Source organism: Microtus oregoni, unplaced genomic scaffold, assembly GCF_018167655.1.
Source record: "Microtus oregoni isolate MIOR12 unplaced genomic scaffold, Mior012 000020F_ref0000438, whole genome shotgun sequence".
Taxonomy (NCBI): domain Eukaryota; kingdom Metazoa; phylum Chordata; class Mammalia; order Rodentia; family Cricetidae; genus Microtus; species Microtus oregoni.
In genome coordinates this window covers 31263126-31281614 of record NW_024543079.1, presented here as the reverse complement: position 1 = coordinate 31281614, position 18489 = coordinate 31263126, and the positions used below count along the sequence as shown (strand labels likewise).

The window sequence follows — 18489 nt, the reverse complement described above, 5'->3', positions numbered from 1 at the left end:
GACTGTCTTATTTGATAACATTCTTATAATGATTAATTAATGCACATGGGGAACATATTTTGATGATTGTTTACATCTTGTTCAGTATGTTATCTGTAATCACAGAAATGGAGTCTGGTTTGCAAATAATCTGTCTGCTGATGCATAAGCAGTGAATTATGTGTGTGTGTGCCTTTGTGACAACCTAGAAGCCAAGCCTGAATTCAAAGACAAGGCAAAGAACCAGCCTATATCCCTTTCATCTCTTTTGTCCTTTGGCTCCTAACAGCTTTATGGCAGCACATGCCTTTATGTTCAAGTTCATTCATCTCTCTGATAAGCTTTTATCTAGCCCTATTATGACGAGGAATCTTAGGAACATAGAAGCCAAGGTGCTAGATGCACAAAACAAGGCCTTGAATGGGACCACAGGCTCCAGATGGAACATGGGATCTTCGACGATGCCGAGGGCATTGTTAACAGAGTCAGAATGTATGAAGTCTAGAGCAACAAGCCCTTGTTACATATAGCATAATGGAAGAACTGTTGCTTTATTTTTCTTCCTTCTGTTTGCAAACTATTTTCTTCTCAGGAAAAAGCTTATAAAGGATTATAAAGCACCGTTATTGGGGCTAGAAAAAAATAGCTCAGTGGCTAAGAGTACTGGTCACTCTTCCAGAGGACTTGCATTCAATTCCAAACACACATATGGCAGCACAAAACTATTTGTAACTCCAATTCAATGGGACCTGATGCCCACTTCTGGCTGATACACATCCAAACACTCGTACACATAAAATAGAATACTTTTAGTACCATTATATAATTTGAATAATCCCAGAAATTTTCAATTTTTGATGGGATGTTCAGTAGAATACAAACTGATCTAAGGGCTACTTTTAAGAATTTTACACCAAAGTTATTTCCAGTATTTGCAGTGGTTTAAATGGAAAGAATCATAGGACATATTTAATGCCAGGTACTCATGAAAAGTGCCTAGAGCTATGTTGGTACCCAATCCATTCCTAAACTATCTCTTTGGTTAACTGTTTAAGATTATTCTTTGTCTACATCTTCTCTCTCCTGAACATAGAAATTCCCCTTCAAACCTCCATTTGTGTGTGAGGATCATAAATTATCCTGCCATAGGGAACCTGCAGTATATCATCCATATGCACATCACAGTGGGTGAACTGACTAAGCTACATCACAGAAGATGGTCATTAGGAAAGGTGATATTCAGAACTCTAGGCCTCCATTTCCTGGGGTGACAGTATTTCCTTCTTTGGTTTTGTTTGATTCAGTTTTGGAAAGTCAGTAATGAGCCCGCCAGTCAGAGCACCTGTCTTCTCTGGTGTTCAGTGGGGGTAGAGTAGGCATGGAGTAGGGTAATGAAAATTAAGCATAGTCACCCTTGGGCTGTGGCCAAGTCTGGAGCAAATAAGCCTTCTCTAAAGTTGGTCTCTAGAGTTCTTGATACAGCTATGTAGACTCTGAAGCTGATTTGCTACTTCTCTGTTTTTAAACGGTTTTCTGTGTGCATTTACTTTGGGGAATTACTTCCTACATTTTTAGCAACTCGGGGTTTTTATTTAAATTACATTTACATTTATCTATTTATTTGTCTATGTACTTATTGTGCATGTGGAGGTTTTCATTTGTCTTGGTGTATATGCAGGTCAGGGGCCAACTTGTGAAGTTGGTTTTCTCCACTCATCACGTGGGTTCTAAGTGGTCAAGAGGATCAAACTTGGGTACTAAATGTGGGATAAAAAGCAATCTCCTCTTATTTCACAGAGCCATCCTGGCCCTCCTGCCAATTCTTTTAGACCTTTGATATCATCCTAATGGATTCCTTTTATTTTGAGTTAGATGATTTCTTTCATTTGCATTCAAACTTAGAGCCCATGCTGATATACCTGGCTGAGTCCCTGACACAATAGATAATCAATGGATTCTGTAACATGAATAATTACGACCTGAATGTATATCATCACCACATTCGCAAAATAGTGGGTTTTCTGATTTGGAAAAATTCAGAAAGAGACTGAAAGAGAAAAATGCCACCTTTGTACCTGCTGGAGACTGCCTCACTGTTTTCTGACTGTGTTCCTAGTTTTCCAGGGTCACAAAGCACATATTCATAATGTGTGTTACGTGCAGTAGAGTTGCCTGAGCACTCCACTTCCAACGATGTCCACAATGCTCATAATGACCACATTCAAGCCTTCAGAGCAGCCCGTTCTCTATAAGACCGAAAATACTGCCATCAGCCTCTGCCATTTAGTTATGCATGTTCTTCTAATTTTTAATATATATTATAACAAATAACCTTTGACTAAAATGTTGTTGGTATCTACTTCCTTCTCAAAAGACCAAACAGAAAATAATAAGAAAGATAGTTTCTTTCAAACAATATGAATTTTAAAAAGCATTTACCAGATATTTTCACATTCATCTCTGATAAGACTTTGTGTAGCCACCCTACCATGAGCAATTGAGTGTGTCTTTCAATGCCGCCTTGTCAGTATTATTACTTTTTACTACTTAATATTTAATACACATCTCACTTTTATTTTATCTGCATTTCTATTATTAATAGTAAAAAGACAAAATAGGTATTTCCACTTGTCTTTTTTATGTGTTCCTTTTGAATTATTTGTTTTGATATTTAGAGAACAAGGATGATGCTGATTGTTTAGAATTTTCAATAATTCTTCAGCATATTATCACATTAACTATCATGGTTGGTACCACTACTGCTCCATATATTTCAGTTTCTTTTTAAAATGTATATATTTGCATACAATACATACTCAAATCACTTTTTTGTTTTGTGATTTTCCCAGTTGTTTTATATTTAAGAACTCTTTCACCTCAAGTTAATTATGCATTTTCCTGTAGCTTTGCTTTTCAACTTCCTTATATACTTTTCAATATTGCCGTAGTTTACTTTGGAGAGTTGTGTAAGTCTCCAGATATGTTTTCTTCAGATATAGTCTATTTCCTTGAAGTTTTTGGCACACACTCCTAATTTTTTTATGCTTTCTCCATTCCTTCTTCTTCTAAAACTGATTTGAGTCTGTTCCCTCCAACTGATGCATTTATGAAATTCTTCAATAGTAATATACTGCTACCATGCTTGGGTTTGATCATTAAATTTAATTTTATTTAAACAGAGGAAAAACCACATCTTTCTCTACATCCATGCTGTAGGTACACCCCTACACTAGCCATGAACTCCAAGCACATTTGCCAGTCTCAACCATCTGCAAGTACACAAAACCTCCATCTACCTTCACCTACCTTTAGTCTCTCTGTGTCTATCTACCTTCATCACCTACCATAACCCCCCAGCCCTAGACACCCTCCTTTGATATCATTCTCTTCTGCTTTAAAGCACTTATTCATTCAGAAACATTCTGCTACATTCTGTCAAACCCTCTGCAAACACAATATAATAGATTTGGTGGTGGATGGTGGGCGAAAACTATTTTATAATATTTGTGTTTCTGACCATGAATGAGGTGTGGTGTTCTGTGTCCCTCTTTCTTACTTTTATGCATCTTGAGAAAAATTTCATAGCTTTCTGCATAAAGGTTTAAATATTTTTTTATTCTCATGTACTATATGCACAATTCATATTTTCTCTAGGTATTTTTATACTCACAGTCTCATGAATAATACCATTTTTCCCCAATATATTTTGTCAATAAGTGGGGTAGACTTTTACTTTTGAAGATGAATTTTATAATCAACCTAATGATCTAATTGAAAGATTTATTCAACTCTGGGTGTACCATGTGTAACTCAAAATTAAGGCACATTCTAAGATTTGGCTACTTACCATGGAAAACCTTATTAAAGCATATGAATTAGATGATATTTTATAAAATAACTTTTAAAATCTTTTTAAAGGATATGATGCTAAAGCTACTCTAGAAGTCAAAAGTACACAGTATATTCTTACATTGAACTGTGCTGGCTTCCTTCGTGTGTACTGTACAGTCTTTCCCAATCAAAAGAATCATCCCTTGAATTAAATAAGACAAATGGTTTTAGATTAAATAAGACATACAGTCATGCCTTGAATTAAATAAGACACACTAAGTAACCAACAAAAACATACATAAAGATTTGACTGGAATATTCCAGGAACTTTCCCAAATAGAAATCAGTTTTACTCTCATATTAATCACAACACTAAAATCCAGGGTGATTTAAAAGTGAAAACAAAGCTTGTGTAGGTGGGTCCAGCAATCACATGGTCCTCTGAAAGGGAACAACTCTCTCTGTTTGCTAAGTTTAAGTTTCTTATCATAAAAGAATCCTTTCTGACTGATTTGTCAAATCTTCACTGTGTTCATGATGTGTGTAGTGTTCTGTATTCTTGGAAATATCAGGTAGCACCAGTGAAGGTTCTGAAAGGTCTAAAGAAAGCCTGGTTCACAACCTAAGCTTAGTAATTAGTTGTATTATTATTATATAATATGATTACTTATTAGTTTCTAGAAAATTAAAGATCTAATTTGGTGTTGTCTGAGACTGAGCATGTATTTGCAGAACACGTATTGGTGTTTTTTTCTTAAAGTCTCAGTTGCCAGAAAAATACTCTAATCCAGTTAACTGCTAGCAAGCCTAAAACCAGTTCTTAGAAGAAGCATTTGTTAAAGCCAAGAAGGCTCCTCTTTTGAAGCTATAATGAGGTTCTAAATTGCTCTTTTCATCCTAGTAAGAAAAGCATAGGTTCTGAAAAAGAATGCATTCAAATTTGCAAAGAAAAATGCTATGAGGCCAAGTATTCCTTCCTTCTATCCTTCATCAGACACAGATGGAGCAACTTCTGCATACAAGACACAAACGTAATGAATATGACAAAGCTTATAGACATGAAGATGAGATAAGTAACAGATTAGGATAGAAAGTATTGTTAAAGACAAAAATGTATTGAGAGAGCTGGGTTGATGAGGGAGTGGTCAAGTAGGTTGGGCTAGCAAGACAAAAAGGAAAGTGTTTTGGACATTTATGACAGCAGATCATTTTGACAGCAGTACGACATCCATATGAAGCTGGACAAGTATGGTACATTCCTAGCAGTTCTGGAACCTGTAACAGCATTGTATGCAAGGAACTGATGTGGTCCTATCCTCTGTGATGAATTGGGGGACAACCAAGAAGCCCATCTTATTAGAAAGTTATATTCATGATCTAGGGAGGAAAATATGATGTGGAGTTTCTTAGTGGTGTCAGAGATTGCAGCATCTGCTTTAGACAAAGATGTCAAAGTTTAAATGCAAAAGACTATGTGGCACTCTGTGGTGCTCATGACAAAAGAAACAGAGGCATCAAAAGTGAATCCTGCTATTCTGCCTAGATCATTTTTATAGTCTCTGAATCATTTACCAAAATAAGAAAAAAAGCTGTGGTGTTTGGGGATCTGTGGGACATCAAAAAACTCTAATAGAGATGACCCTGTTACAGGGCTTTTTGTTTGTTAGTCTGTGGTACTTAGTAAGGGCATTATTGCTCTGTTTTAAGGTGACTCCAGTTTTTTTTTTTGTTTTTGTTTTTTTGGGGGAGGGGTTGGTGTGTGTGTATATGTGTGTGTGTGTTTTCAAAGTTTAGAAAGTAATAGTTTTTCATGTGAATTTTCCAGAAAGTCTTATGTTTTATACTAGTTATTTCTCCTCACATTCCCTCTACTCTGTCTTCCTACCCATCCCCCAACCAAACCAACTATCTTACCTCTTCCTCCAAAACCTCAGTGATCATTGAAGAAGTGGGAGCACAAAGAGCCTGTGAATGACAAGGAAGCAGCCTTTTCCAGACACTAAAGGACATCTACATCTATGAACTTCAGCAGCTGGGACAACACAAACCAGACCTGTAAAAGGTCAAGTCAGACAAATTCCCAGCATGAATTGGGGAAACGGGCACAGAGTCCCACACCCACCCAAGGAGATATTAGTGACTCTCAACTGTTGGAAGAGGGAATGTATTTTTCTTAAATGGTGTGGTGTCTGCTAGCTCCAAAGCGCTCCATTAGATAGCAACACACTGAAGAATGTATAGGCAGCATAAATTGGACTCCATGGGTTTAAAAGAAAATAGGACAAAAGTGGGATGGGAATTGAATAGGGATTAGATGTGGGAGGGGTTGGGATAGGAGTTATTATAATTAACAGTATGAAACTCTCAAAGAATTAACAAAAATGTTTTTTAAGTAAACATCAAAGTCAAACCCACAAGAAAGAAAGAAAAAGATAAAAGAAAAAAGCAAGCTATGAACAGTTGAGATAACTGAGGAGGTAAAGATGCTGGCCAACAGGTCTAACTACCTAAATTCAATCCTCGAGACACCCATGATAGGAGGATAAAAAATGATTATTTGGCCTCAGATATCTTTTCATGTGCTATAGCATGCACATGCCCACATGCCCACACACAAGACACACAATGTACAAATGTATACATAGATTTATACATACATACATACTTATCTGTTTTACTAGGTTGACCACACTCTACTAGATGGCTCTACACCTATGAGTATACAAGCAGCACAAATTGGACTCAATACACACACACACACACACACACACATTTAGGAGGGTAAGGAGGATGAACCTGGGAGGAATGGGGAGTGAATACAACCAAAATTTAGGCATGTAACATATTCTCACAGAACTAATAAAACATATATCTAAAAATTAAAAATATTTTTAAAGTTATGTAACATTTTTATTTTTTGTTTATTCATTTTACTGTTCTTTTTGTTGTTCTGCATTGTCCTGTTAGTATAGCCAAGAGAGACAACTACTTAAAATCACTTGGGGGCATCCATAGAAGATTTAAGTCCCAGTTTGTTTCAGATTCCATGGAAGTGACACGTGAATGCGGTATCTATGATCCTGCTCTTCACTGTCACACTTGGGAATACAAAACTCTGGATTAAATAAACTTTGAAGTGTTTTCTAAACTTACGACATCCTTTATATTCTGAAACTTGCTGGCACAGTATCGATGGCGTCAATATTATTAGGAATATTAGGAAACTGAGTTAAATCCTGTCTCCTCCATATTCATGACAACCCAGGACCTGTCCATGTCACCTAATTTGGAAGTTAGATGTTTGCAGATGTAATCAAATTAAGACAGGACTAGAGTGAGCTCTAAATCCCACAGGAACACTGCCCTTATATAAAAACGGACCAAGGAACAGGCACAGAGAGGAGGGCCACATGAGATGAAGCTAGAGATAGAATTATGTGCTCAGGGGTAAAGAATGCCTGAGACTATAGGATCCTGAGTTGGGGAGGAGGAACCCTCTCTTAAAAACACCAGAAGACCATTCTGCTAACACCATAGTGTTAGAACCAAAATGCCCAGATCTGTAATACAATAAATTTCTACTGCTTTAAGCTACCAAGTTTGGGGTGAATGGTTATGTCAATGCTAAGAAATAAAAACAATTTGAAACATTTAAGTGAAAGCATGTGTTTTAATCTGGCTTGTATAGCACATATAGTATGGGTTCCAAGCACATACATTTCCTTTTCAAAAAGGATTGCCCTAATATCTAGGTGCTTCATATTATTAGTAATGCCCGCACTTAAAAATATACATGAGCTTTGCTATTCACAAGCCCAAATTGCTGATGAAGAAATTAAATAGCTCACACAAAATCACAAAGCTAAACACAGAAGAACCAGACTACAAATTTAGCTTTATCTCATCACCAAGATGACACTGTATCCCACAAAACCTGCCTCTCATACTTGTCCATGGTAGCACACTCTGAGGGTGTAGGAGAGGCATTGATAACTTGGGTTTCCAATGCCTCCAATCAAAACTTTCATTTATTAGTTAAATGAGAACCTGCAACAATCTTTGTCCACAGAGAACAGTTTATTCTAATACAAGTATTCTCCATGAACTTGCCATCAACTTCCACTGCTTTCATTAAAAGTTCTGCTTTGCATGCGTGTATTCAAAGTCAAGGTGTAATCAGGTTGAACATTTGCAGCGTTAATTTACTTGTATGCACTTCCTTCTGCAGTCCTGTTTCATTATCATGATACTGATTCATTCTTGCTACTTGGAGATCATAAGAATAATGAAAGTGCAGAGGAAAGTATCTAAACTTTATATCCACTGACAGATGCACAGCCTTAAATGATAAAGGAGGATATAAAAGCATGTTTTAAATTTCCCTTCCCTCCCTCCCTCCCACTGGGCCATGCTGCTTATCATATCAGATACAAATGTAAGGTGTTGCAGCTGCAGCTGTAGAATGTCAACATCAAGAAGGCTGATGCAGGAGGGGCTTCTACAAGGAGTACCTTGTCCATCTGAACTCAAGTTAACGAAGTTGCCACATGGCATCAATTCCCACAAGAGGATCACTTGTGTTTTGTGAACTACCCAGGACCCTGCAACCAGGTGTCCCCATTTTTCCCAAGGTATATTCAGTTTTCCAAGCTGTTATCAACTATTGACATTGCTACTTTCTTCTAGCTTCTCTTTTTCTTTATTTAAAAGATCACCTCAAATAGCCTTGTATAAGACTAGGGTTCCCTTAACTGAGATGTGAACGCTTGCAAATTAACTTCTACCCTATCCCAATGGAAAGCTACAGATACACACGGTTTCAAAAAGGATGCTCACACTTGGGCTCCAAACTGGACACCGACAGTCCCGAGACTTTTCAAGTTCATTCTCTAGGAGATTGGCATTGCACACAATTTTAACCAGTTTGGAAGTGGGGCTCTCTACCACATTCTGCCCACCGGTGCCCACCTGCAGAAGTTCTTTCCATTGCTACACACCAAGCAAACAGACAGAGACAAATAACAAAGGAAAACACAGTCCCATAAAGGTTCCGCTATTGCATCTTGTGGTCCACACCTGCTAAAAGACAAAAACCATATGGGAACCCTGCCCTGGCAATGCATCCAGCACTCCCTGGGAGCAGCAGGCACTGTGGTACCATCAGCAGGGCGTGCGCGAATACATACACAAAGAACTGATGCTGGGCTTGCTAGCCTTTCGGGGTACCAGCAGACTCCTAGAGCTGGCATCCAGGATGATCTTCTCCGCCCTCCACCCCAGCATAAAAGCACTATCCTTTATTTGACCGGTGAAGCGCCCAGGCTGGATGATATTGCATGTGTTGGGGGTTGGGGAGTGGGCGGACCCCCGATCCCTTGCCCATCCTAGGGGGTCCCTAGCCTTTGGCATCTCCTAGGAGATGCACAATCAATTGTGCTGTCATAGAGGTCTCCTTTCGCAGCCTCTCTAGGCAAAGCCAGATGCCCGGCGTAGCAGCCGTGCGCATCTTGGCAAGCGCCCATGCAAGCCGACCTGCCCCGTGCGCCTGCCTACCTGGTGGCTGGTTGTCAGTAGCGAAGACGCGGTGCCTCATCTGCTTCTCCGATGCTGCTACATCTGCTATATCGCTCCGAGCGCCATGTTCCTGCTCTCCACGGGCGCACGCTGGGGAACTACTACGGCTGGGTAGGGGCAAGGGGGGCGGGGGCTAGCGGAGGGGTGGGGGCAGAGCCAAAGCTTTCTACTCTCCTCCCAAACCTCTCCCAGCAACTGAGCATGCCCAAGCCGCCTGGTTTCGCCCCTAGAAGGACTGTCCGCTGAGACTACTCTGCTGCTCCGGGTTTTCGGGGCAGCCGGCTGTAGGAAAGCTGAAGCAATTGAGGGGGGTGTAAAAGAGGAGTGTGGAGGGAGTGTCTGCACGCCGGAGCTGGAGAAAGCAGCCAATCGGATCACACTTTCCTTATACCATCCCCCTGCGGGCTGCTCCCGCACGTCCCTTCCCCGCACATCTCAGTTAGTCCAAATTTTGTGTAGGACTTTCGCAGAGCAGTGCTACATCTGGACGCTACCTAGGAGACTCTTTGCCGTTACCTGGTCTTGTGCTTCGCAAACTTTAATGAACCTATGAATTAAAATGCAGATTCGGATTTAACTGGCTGGCCCTGAGATTCAGCAAGAGAAATAACTTCTCAGGAAATATTTGGTGACCCGCAGCTGGCCCTCTGAAAGGTCAGGAGGTGTAAGAATTCAGTAACATCTTCTGTAACCTCTGTTTAGTCGTGTCCTTTAATCAATAATGGTCTCTTGAGCCAAAGGAGTTATCTTCTGCTCTGAATGGCGGAAACAATTCAAGTGAAGGTGTCCCTGGGGATGTTGTGCTTTTCCTGGAAGGAAGCTCTGTAGGGCAGACACTGTAGATAAGGTGATTACTGTGATTAAGAATTTGGCGCATAGGAGAAGATGGACTCTTGGGTCCATTAACAATCGCTTTGATACTCTCAGCTAGGAGACTCCAGGTCAGTTGACCTGTTGACCTGTTGTGTCATTAACAGCCTGAACCAGTCTCTTGACTGTCTGCCTTCCTTCCTTCCCTGACCTGGACAAAACCTGGGTGGCTCGATGTAATGTCAAGGCACGGCTTGTTAAGGAGACCAATTGGTTATGTGCACAGAACCCTTTGGGAGCAAAAGACCACAAGCCGTTTTGATGAATGATGTTTGCGGTAAAGCTTGGAAGGATACCTTGGAGTCCAGATGCAACCCCACCCCTACTGCCTGTCTCATCCCCCCCCCCCCCCAAGCCTTTGAAAGGATTGATATTATCTCCACGTGAAACCAAAAGAGATTCACAGAACCAACCTTGGTCTTGAAACTGAGGGAGTCACCCTTCTCCTTTCTCAGCTATCCCCAAGTTATGATATCTGATCCTATAACTGAATAGCAGATTATAAAACAGGAACTTTTGTCTCTTAGTACACTGTTTTATTCAATAATTTGAGACAGTGTAGACACCCCATGACTTTTCTGTTCACACGGGATTCTCATTGCAGTAACTTCCATGCCAAAACAGAATCATGCTAGGAGTTTGTGCTAAAGAAATGACACAACCAACCATTAAGAACATATGTAACTCTTCCAGAGGTCCCCGGTTCAGTTACCAGCATTGAAATAGGGTGGGTACCAGGTGATTCCACTCCCACACCCTCTTCTGGCTTCATTGATGCCTTCACTCATGTGGTGCACATACAGGCACAAATACACACACATGAATAAAAATAAATCTTTAAAAAACAGAACCATGGAGCAGATGGATGATCACTTTTCTTCATTGATACTCCTAAAGAAAATATATATCAGCCTATCAAATTCTATTTTTTCCATTCATATGACTAAAATCAATAAATTCATCAATGCTTGAAGTTGCTCAAATGGTCCTAACTCTCCATTCATCAACCACATTGCTGCCCATGGAGTCCGTGGCATCGTACTTTCTATGTACTTTCTCATATGTGAACTTGTGTGGATGCCAAAGTCAGGGAACATTTTATTGAGATGTAGTTTGCTTGTGTTTTTGGTACCATTAAAAAGCAAACACACTGCCAAAATAAACTGCATAATCTCTATGATAGCATAATCTTATATTATTTTAATAATGCAATCCTAAATAGCCCTGGAACGTCTCTAAAAAATAATCATAAATGAAAAACTGTTCTGAAGGAAGTTACCAAACTTAGACAGTGTTACCAGAGAAATGCACCAATAACTGGAAAAAGAATTAGTCTGACACAATTTTTCCCAAAAAGCAAAAGGAGAGTTGATGTCTCAACTCATTTTTATGAGGTTATAATTGCCTGATACCAAACCAAGGAAACTTAGTGAGAGAGATGCCTATAAACAATATATCTTATAAACCTGCAGGCAAAGTCTCCTAAAAGATGTGCGGAAGGGCTGAATGTGGTCTTACAGGCCTCTGATTCCAGCTGCTTATGAGGCTGAGGCAAGAGAATCATGAATTCAAGAGCTATCTGGGCTGCTGAGTGTCTTTGTGGATACTGCCCCCCAAAAAGTAAAGTGGGGACTGGAGAAGCTCTTGTCTAGCACACATAATACCCAAGATTTCATCCCCAGATCCAAAAAATAAAAATATTAGCCTGAATCTTCCAATGCAGAAAGAGAATTATACATTATTTGTACATGAATATGTACCAGAAGTTCAGGGCTGCCTAAATATATAAATATATACCAATATTATCAATCATACTAACAAACTCAAAAATCTTATCAGCTTATACAAAAATGATATGTGTCAATGAATAAAAAATTTGAGTACATTAGGAATACAGGGGAAATGTCTCGTTAATAAAAGCATCTACTAAAATACTCCAGCAAGCTTCCAACTTAATGATGAAAGTAAAAATATTTTACTCCTAATATATATCTTTCTATATAAACCATGAGCATTCAGAAAATTAATTTTGAAACGTGATAACAAAGGAAACAAAGTATTAAGACCTAGATTTAATAAAATTGTATAGGACTTGAATCCTTAAGTTGTAACATACAAATGAAATAAAAAAATAGACATTGTATTCATGTATTAGAAGGCTCAGTATACCCCAAATACACATTTTAATCAGTAAATGGAGTTACATTTTCAGTGACATTTCTATGTGTATTCACATTTAGTTTTGATGACACAGGCAAGTTTATTTTCAAATGTATTTTGAAATGTACAGAAATGTTTAGAATATCTAAACAGTATTGAAATTTGCAGTTGTCTTAGTGAAGAAATCAGCTAGATATTTAGATATCAGAATAGAAAACCCAGAAATAGGGTCAGGCAAACATGAGCAACTTACCCCTAACAGATGAAAGAAGCTATTCAGTGAGAAGGAACAGTGCTGCACCAACTGGATGTACATGGACAAAGAAAAGCTTGAATCTCCTACAACAAGGGCATGCTCAGCCAAAATGCTGAACATTTTCCTCTAAAATCAGAACAGAAACAAAAATGCTAATTTTACTACTTCAATTCCACATGATACACAAATTCGAGGTGGATGATCACGTAGGAGGATTAGCATATCCAAAATTGAAAGAAAGTAAACTTATCTCTGTTTTCAGAAAAATATCTTATATATAGAAACCACTGAAGGGTGTGCACACACACAAACCTTAAAATTAATAAAATTTCTAAAATGCACAGTATATAAAAGCAACCCACAAAAGTTGATTTCTGTATGCTTAGAGCAACCTAAAAGGAAAATTAAAAAAAAAAACATCAGCATCCTAATAGCATTAAGAAACATAAGGCACATAGGAATTAACTTAAGTCTAGAGTCATCAAGAAATATAAAGATACTGGGTAGTGGTGATGCATGCCTTTAATCCCAGCACTTAGGCAACAGAGGAAGATGTTTCTCTGTGAGTTTGAGTCCAGCCTGCTCTACAGAGTTCCAGGACAGCCAAGGCGACACAGAGAAACCCTGTCTTGTAAAACAATAAAATAAAATAAAATAAAATAAAATAAAATAAGGATATACAAAGATATCTTTTGTACATGGATCAGTAGACAATGTTAGGACTACCAGTCCTTTGCAAATCATAAGAAAAATCTCATAAGGAAAATCTTTTAAAACTATGCTTTTGAAGGAATAGAAAACTTATCCCAAATTTTGTACAGACTTTGAGGGGATCCTGAATAACAGAAACAATCTAGAAAAATAAAAATAAAAACAAAGTTTGAAAACTTTTTTCTAACTCCAAGACTTACAAAATTCCAGCAATCAAAATGATTTATAAAGTCATAAAACCAGTATCTAGACAAATGGAATAGAGTCCAGATAAACTCTTATGCAAGTGCCAAATGTTGGTCAACAAATGTATCAAGACTATTGATGGAGAAAGAGCAACCTTCTCAACAGATCGTGCTGGGAAAACTGATCACCGACATGCAAAACAATGGAGTAGGACCCAATAGCAAATACATAGAAATGAATTTAAAGACACACATGAGCAAAACCTAGAAATCATTAAAGAAAACATGATAAAATCTTCATGAAATTGGACTTAGCAATGATTTATTGAATATGACACCCCCCCAAAAAAAACAACAGCAGCAAAAGAAAATTTAACTAAATTAGAATATGTTGAAATGAATATTCTCTATGCAAAGAGGACAAGCAATGGTGAAAAGACAATTCACAGACCAGGGAGAAACTACACACAAATCATATATCCAAAAAGATATTCATATCCAGACTACATAAAGCCTGTAAAAGTCGGCAACATAAAAACAACTTATCCAAAAAATGGACAGAAAATTTTATTTTTCCGCAGAAGATATACAGATATCAAAAAGCCTTTAGAATGACAGTCAAGGTCACTAACCAAAACTTCAAAACTAATGTAATATAACTAAAATTCATTACCCTGTTTATTTAAACAGAACAAAAACTAAGAATAATTGGCAAGAATGTAAAGAAATCAGAAGACCCATCTATACCAGTGGAAATATAAAGTTGTATCATTTTAATGGAAAACAGCGGAACACTTCCTTAACACTTAAACTCAAGGATCTAGCAATTTTATTTTGTGTGATGTATTCATGACATTGAAGGTAGAGATATAAATATGTGCATTTTAGTGTTCATAGCAGCAGGAGCAAAAAGTGGAAACTACCTGAGTGTCCACGAAGAGATGAATCAATTCACAAAATGTGCTATCTACGGACATAGGAGCAGTCTTCCGGCCTAAACAAATATGAGATCCTGATGATAAAAGTGACAGCAATGATTAACCATGAAAGCATTCTACTAAACAAAGAAAGAAAAAAATACAATATCATAAATATTGCATGAGTCCACTCATATGAGATACCTCGATACCTAGTCAAGTTCATAGGGACAAAAAGTAGATTAAAGATTACCAGAGGCTGAAAGAAGGTAAAAGAGCATATATATTGTTTAATAGTATATAACTTCAGTTTGTGCTATAAAATCCTGAAGGTGGATGATAATGATGGTTATAAAAATATATGCATGAGCCTGGGTCACAGCTGTGTGGCACTGTGCTTGCTCACCTTGAGTGAGTCCCAAGAACCAATCCCCAATAGTGTAACACTAATAACCCAACTAAATAAATAAATTTCTATAAAATGAAAAAAAGCCCTAGTTCTCAGACACACCGAGTATTTATGGTTCTAAGTGATAAAAAGAATAAGTCTGTGGCTAAATAGTGAAATGTGAAAGACATGACAAAGTCTAGAACATAAAGTCCTTAGGAAAACTCTATATAATAACTAAAGAACATAAGTTAATCAAATAGCAACGTGAGGAGTAACTAGCATAAGAAGGAGCAATTACAAATACATAAAATTGTTCAGAGAAGAAATCCAGGGGCAGTTCTGGGGAAACGAAGAGGGATGATGTCTTATACAAGGAAAACTCCACATTCAAATACTCAGACTTTCTTTTAGATTAAGAGAGCCAACATGAAAACATTTTGGTTCCAGAATATAAGATAGACATTGATAAATCAGAAATAAGGGCTCAGGAATTAACCTAAATTTCTAAGATAATTTCATTTGTAAGAATAGTCATTTTATAAATTTTATAAATCACTGAAGAGATGATAAATCAGCTAAAGTTCTGAGGAAGAGAGTTGTAAGTGCTGGTGACCTGAAGCAACAAGAAATTACTTCATTTAATTCAGTGAGCTCTACACTCTTGCTCAAAAGGAAATCCATGTACCTTTAAGGCTGTGAACTTCACTGGGAGCCTCTAAAATCTGTGTGAAATCCCCTTGAATGCTTTCGGTCAAACTTCACCCCAGAGCATTTGAGAAAGTCGGAACATTCGCTGCTTATGTATTATAGCTTAGAATGCATGGGCTCAGGCAGTGAAGACAATAGGACCTTTGACTTGCATAAGAGTTGCTAATACACAAGTATATGTGCTTCAGTCCCACTGCAATCCCAGCACACTAATGAATAACAGACTTTCCTGTCAGAAGAAAAACATTGTCAGCATTACCGTGTGAGACTGTCCCCCAAAGCCTTCCCAAACTGTTGCTTAATTCTTTGTTAATAGTTTGAAGACAAAGTACAACTTCCCCTGTATTTCTGCAGTGTCTTTCTCATTGTCACTGGGTCATGTGTAGGTGATGAAAGATTGTGGCTTGTCATGGAGTAAAGCTGTCGTTGTGGAGTACAGCACAGATTCTTTTGGAGAACTGGCATAGCGCATCTACTGCTTTGCATAAATCTAATGATTTAGAGGGAGTTAGAGAAGTGATCAGAGTTTTGAAGCAAGTGCCACATGCTCACACCAAATACCAGGTTCTTTGTCCATTAAGCCCAACCGGCACTCACTTTACCTTGTTTTTTGGTTAAGGCAGCAGTTTGCAGCCTGTGGGTCACAACACCTTTGAGGGTAGAGCAATCTTTTCACAGGGGCCAGAAAACACAGATAAATACATTATGATTCATAACAGTAGCAAAATTACAATTAAGAAGTAGCAATGAAAATAATTTTATGGTCGAGAGTCACCACAGCAGGTGGAACTGTATAAAGGGTCTCAGCATTAGGAAGGGTGGGAACTACTGGGTTAAGGCATATTCTTGCAGCTGCCACCTAGAGCCCCAAGTGCCTTTTGAAGGGAATTTAATATACTTCCTCCTTTTCCTAGAAAACACCACCCAATCCTATAAAGATTCAGGAAGAGCTTATTCAGAGAAAACAGATGAGACTGCAGTAGTTTCCTGTAACATATTGAGAGTTAAAGCAAAAGCTATTGCCTGCATCAAAAGTCAGCACGGCATGGCCATCTAAGCTTATCAGAATACAGTGGAAACTCCGTTATTACCATGACAGGCACTTGTTTTTGTTTCTATAAGAAAGGTCACTAACATAACATTGGGAACATTTCTACGGATAGTGAGGATATTTATCTTTTTTAAAGAACACCATGGCTGATTTCATAATAAATTTCAAGTGTGTGAGAGGAGAGGTTGCGGGTCTTAGAATGGGATATGCAAGATAAAGCTGAGTAACATTGAGCAGCTTTGTGACCTTGGGCACGCCATCCGTGCCTCCTACACTCCTTTGCTTATCTGCCAAACGCAGAAGTGAGCTCAGCTTATTTCAGGGAATTTTTATGAGAATCGAAGGAAGGTACTTTGAGATGGGGAGACATGTGTTATAAGCCAATATCAAAGTACCGGACTATTGTCTTTTCTTAGTGGATTTGAATAAATGCATGAAAGAATAAAGGAATAGTTACAAAATTTCTGAGCATCAAACTTTTGTTTGAGAAGTTTATTTAAAATAGGAATGTCCGCCTGTGTTTCATGTCTACCAATTCACAGAGAAACTGGAGCCTCTCAAGGCCCCCCAGGGGATTTTGAAATAAGTAAATTTGATGTGGCAGATGCTTAATGTGTTATGCAGAATGCCCGTTCCAGGAAAGACTTGTTTCTTAGTCCCTAGGAGTGGGGTGTGTACTCAGCATCTCTAAGGATTGCCTCAGCCCCAGGAAATTGTTCCAGGCTCTGGTCTTTCCCAGGGAAGATTGGATCGAATAACTGATGGCTGTGGACAAATCAAAGCTTGGCCATCTTGGCCCATTTTGGTGCAACTCTGAAGGGCCACTGTAGCTCTAGAACGTCCTGGGAATTGATGGCACTCTTTCCAACCTCTCTGTCTGCTTCTATTTCCTTTCCATTCATATATGGTATTAAGTCACTAAGAAACTGTGTATGTTTGTTCCTGTGTGTGTGTGTGTTCATGTGTATATGTGTGTTCATGTGTGTATGTTTGTTCCTGTGTGTGTTTATGTGTGTATGTGTGCTCATGTGTGTGTGTTCATGTATGTGTGTGTTCATGTATGTTCAGGCTAATGTATGTGTATATGTTGGTGTTAATTCATACAACTGTGAGACTTAGGAGAATAACATCATGTGTTGTTATCTGTAACACTGTCCCCCTTAAGACAGGGACTCTCATTGACCTGGAACTCGCCACATAAGCTATCCTTGCTGCAGGAGAACATTCTACACTTCAGTGCACATTCCAAGTCTACTTCTTGGCAAGCCGGCATACTGCAGTAAGGAAAATGTGAACTAGAAGGCCAAATAGAATTCTGTTCTTTATCTCCCAAAACGTGTTTCAAGTCCAGTGGATAAAGTTTCTTCTTTGGAAGTAGAAGCCCTTCCTTATTGAACCATCCTTCTGTTCCATTTCCAGATCTGTGCTTCTTAATCCCCAGTTCAAAAGATTCTTTTCTTTTATCCCTGTCCAACAGAGGACCAAAAGCTACGTGAATTCACTTAAGACAGCCACAAGCAGGGTAAAGGGAAATCATGTTCCTCTCAGCATCTATTGTGTGGTAGGAGTTTCAGAATTGAGATCGCATACAAGTAGGAAGCTTAGCACAATGTTCCTAACTACCCTAAGCTAAATTTAAATCACTGTTTCTCAACCTGTGGGTCACGACCCCTTTGGGAGTTTGCTGGAAGGCCTTACTGATTGGAGGTTGCAGTCTACCATGGCATGACAGCTCACTCTGAGCTCGGCAATGTGGAGGACTCCTTCCCCATGGCACAAGGCACCCTGTTCTCTACCTGACCTTATTTTGACTGTCTTCAGGCCCAGATGCCTGACTTGTCTCTAGTATGACCCTG

At 38.7% G+C, this 18489-nt stretch overlaps 1 protein-coding gene across 2 annotated transcripts in view; it reads right to left on the bottom strand.

Moving 5' to 3' along the window:
• Pak5 (p21 (RAC1) activated kinase 5) overlaps positions 1–9661 on the bottom strand; it is a 260580-nt gene extending 250919 nt beyond the window's left edge. For both annotated transcript variants that reach the window (XM_041670909.1, XM_041670908.1), the window contains exon 1: positions 9364–9661. Coding sequence is in view for 1 of the 2 variants with exons in the window: in XM_041670908.1 (XP_041526842.1) it covers positions 9364–9403 (40 nt within the window). In the remaining variant the exon portion in view is untranslated. The remainder of the gene's footprint in view (positions 1–9363) is intronic.
• Positions 9662–18489: the final 8828 nt, after the last annotated feature.